The 3,076-nt window shown below is 37.7% G+C and overlaps 1 protein-coding gene across 1 annotated transcript in view; it reads right to left on the bottom strand.

The window, feature by feature from the left end:
- The window catches only part of LOC109847133 (DNA polymerase zeta catalytic subunit), a 43,118-nt gene extending 40,287 nt beyond the window's left edge, over window positions 1-2,831 (bottom strand). The window contains 2 exon segments of the mRNA XM_020416378.1: window positions 2,396-2,478; window positions 2,560-2,831. Coding sequence (XP_020271967.1) covers window positions 2,396-2,478; window positions 2,560-2,677 — 201 coding nt within the window. The 5' untranslated portion in view covers window positions 2,678-2,831.

Genomic DNA, 3,076 nt, shown 5'->3' with positions numbered 1-3,076 from the left:
GATGGGCAACTCTGGTTTAGCAATTAAATCCTTTTTGCAAAACAATAAATTGAAAATTGTAAAATTGAAATTCTAAGACATTCCAAACAATGAATTTGGAATCGAGAATCCTAGAATTGAAATTGTTAGGATTACCAAACAATGGAATTGGAATTGAAATTTCAAATTCTAGAATTTAAAATCAAATCGTTGAACACAAAGGCAACCTAATGGAATTTCAAATATCGGTTTCCTGTCATTGAAATCCAAATGCAAGAAGGATGTCGTTATGAGAATCATAAGCACACAAGTTAACGGAGTAACAACGATAAGAATCAGTTCCCAGTTTCATTTTACAACTTTCAAGTATCTCACCGCCTAGGATGTGAAATCATATAAACCAATCAGTCTCCTTAGTTAATCACAAATTTTGAATCCTCGAATCCAAACGCAACCTAATGGAATTTCAAATATCAGGAGTGCTTGAAAGAAAGCTTGTTCTCTTTAGAAATCAACTCAGGCTCCTTACAGCACATTGAGCGGGTTAGCATCGACTTGGTACATCAAGGAGTAGAATTGCATGAGAAACACGATCCTAATAAGTGGGAATTGATTTTATCCGTTGTTGTAACTCACATGGGAGTATATTTTGGTTTTCATCATGCTGCATCTCTAATTTTGACCTTGATGTCCTTTAAAGCTCTGATAAAAAGTTTAGGTAGTTATGGTAAACAAAACTGTACAGATCAAAGTGCATTCTAGCAAAACAACTTCTAAAGGGGCACAAATTTCGAAGGTAAATCTTGAAAAATGCACAGTAAATTATTGGGGTAATGCGACTGTAGAGGATGTAGTCATTGCAGACCCCAAGAGTGTAAATTATGGTTCAGAAGGTGGGGAAACAATAACTAATGTTTCTGCTGATGGGCCACAGCGCACGGAAGGCACAATATCTATTGCCCCCACTGGTTGCAAGAAGCTTAAATTCTCAATATCTCTCAGTGCCCCTCATCTCAAGCTTTGCTTAAACAAGGATAAACATTCCACACAAATTGATCTTAAAAGAGTGAGATCAATCTATAGGAGTATTCTGAAGAAAGTAAGCCTGGTGCAAAAGGTGGCTCTAGTTGACATGCAGAATGCATAATTTGTGCATCGCTCTGGTGGCCTCAATGAGATTGATGTCTGTTCTCTGGTCAATGTAACTGATATAGCAGTCAGATCATGGGAACCTGATATGCATTTGGCATTTTTTGAAGTAATGGCGTCCTTGAAGTCTTTTGTACATAACAAGAGGAAGCAGCTTTCTGATGGTGAAGCTTTCCTAATTTCCTGATAGGGAAGTAATATTAGAGCAGGCACCGTCCGATAAGAATCACAAGAAACTGGATTTAAGGATTTGATTTTAAATCCAAACGCAACCTAATGGAATCCAAACACAAGAAAGGGATGTCGTTATGAGAATCATAAGCACACAAGTTAAAGGAGTAACAATGATTAGAATCGGTATAAGCTTTCCCAGTTTCATTTTATGACTTTCAAGTTATCTCACCACCTAGGATGTGAAATCATATAAAGCAATCTGTCTTCTTAGTTAATCACAAAAACACCTCATAACATACTGAAGAGAAACTAGGACCTAAGAGACCTTAGATTCCTGAGTCACATCCAAAACAGGATAAAGACTTTATCAATACGAAGAGAACTTAAAAGAGTCCCCCAAAAATTTGTTTCCTATACGCATAATGGTGACCAAAATGGCTAGCCGGCATGCATTTGGATAAAAGTGGGAATTTTGCATATATTCCTTATAATCTAAACCACAAAACAACACAACATACAACATTAACGGAAAGAGTAATAATTATGGGTCATTGAATGAAATTTTTTGAACGAAGAGCATTCATTGAGAAGAACATGCAGCTCACATTTTAGACTTTTTACTCTACACATTAATTATGTTATGGTACTTACCAACAGTTGACGCAGTTTTTTGTAAGTTCAAGGGTTCTTTTTTCTGATTAATGAAGTACAGGGTCACCCCAAAAAAAAACCACCACCAACAAAAAGAAGTTCAAGCGGGATTCGTGAAATTTACCCATTTATGAAGGATCATAAGCTATAGCCTGGAATAATAATAATAAATGAGGTGAAGTAACTTCGTAATTCTTTCTTTCTTTTCATTTTTTTTAATAATCTAGCAAGGAATTGAACCCAAGACAGTGTGTGACATATTGGAACCTCTCGACCGTCTAGGTCACCTAAAGTGGAAGTAACTTCTATGATAGTGAAACAACAAAAGGTATAATCAAATTCTAAACTTTAGCACAATGTCACTTCCAGATACCAAAACTTGCACTTCAACTACCAAAACAACATCAACCCGCCCAAATTGAGAAATTCAAAAAACATTGACCTGGTGAATGTGAAGGCAAGCCTTCTGTCCCGCGGGAGTGGAGCCATAAATCCTTATAACAGGGACCTCCTCCACACTTCTACCTGCAAAAGCCTCCAAAATCATACATAAACCCTAAAATTCACGGCTTTGGAAACCCTAGATTGAGGAATCGAGAGGAGAACCTTGGAAGCTGCTGTAGGAGAGGCCGAGATCGGGGATCGGCGGCGACATGTAGTAATCGAGAGTGACGATCCGAAGGCTGAAGGCGTCATCTCCATTGGACTGAGAAGGAGTCGACATGAGAGAGTGAGGATTTTCTTTTTCCTTTTTTTTCTCCTTTCTTTTTTTTTAATAGGGTTTATTGTGAGCGCGGACTGACGAAGAAAGGTGGGAGCGTGATGGTCACTTGAGCGTCGGCTGCTTCTCGGAGAAGCTGGTCGGGTTGTTAAAAGAACTTGGCTTGGGCAGCTTCGATGGCTTTGCCATGTTTGCCAAAACTAGCTGAAAAAGCTAGCTAAGTGAAATTGTAGCTGAAAGTTGTTAGCTGTGTAGCTAGATGATTGATTAGAACAGTTTGGCAAAAGTAGCTGTACAACTAGCTTAAATTTGTTAAATGACTAAAAAAGACATACAATATTATTGATATAAAATTAGAATTATTAGGGGCAAAAACGGAAGAAAAAATTAGTAGCTTCTTCC

This window comes from Asparagus officinalis, chromosome 7 (genome assembly GCF_001876935.1).
Source record: "Asparagus officinalis chromosome 7, Aspof.V1, whole genome shotgun sequence".
In the NCBI taxonomy this organism is placed as follows: domain Eukaryota; kingdom Viridiplantae; phylum Streptophyta; class Magnoliopsida; order Asparagales; family Asparagaceae; genus Asparagus; species Asparagus officinalis.
This window is presented reverse-complemented; position numbering and strand designations above follow the sequence as displayed.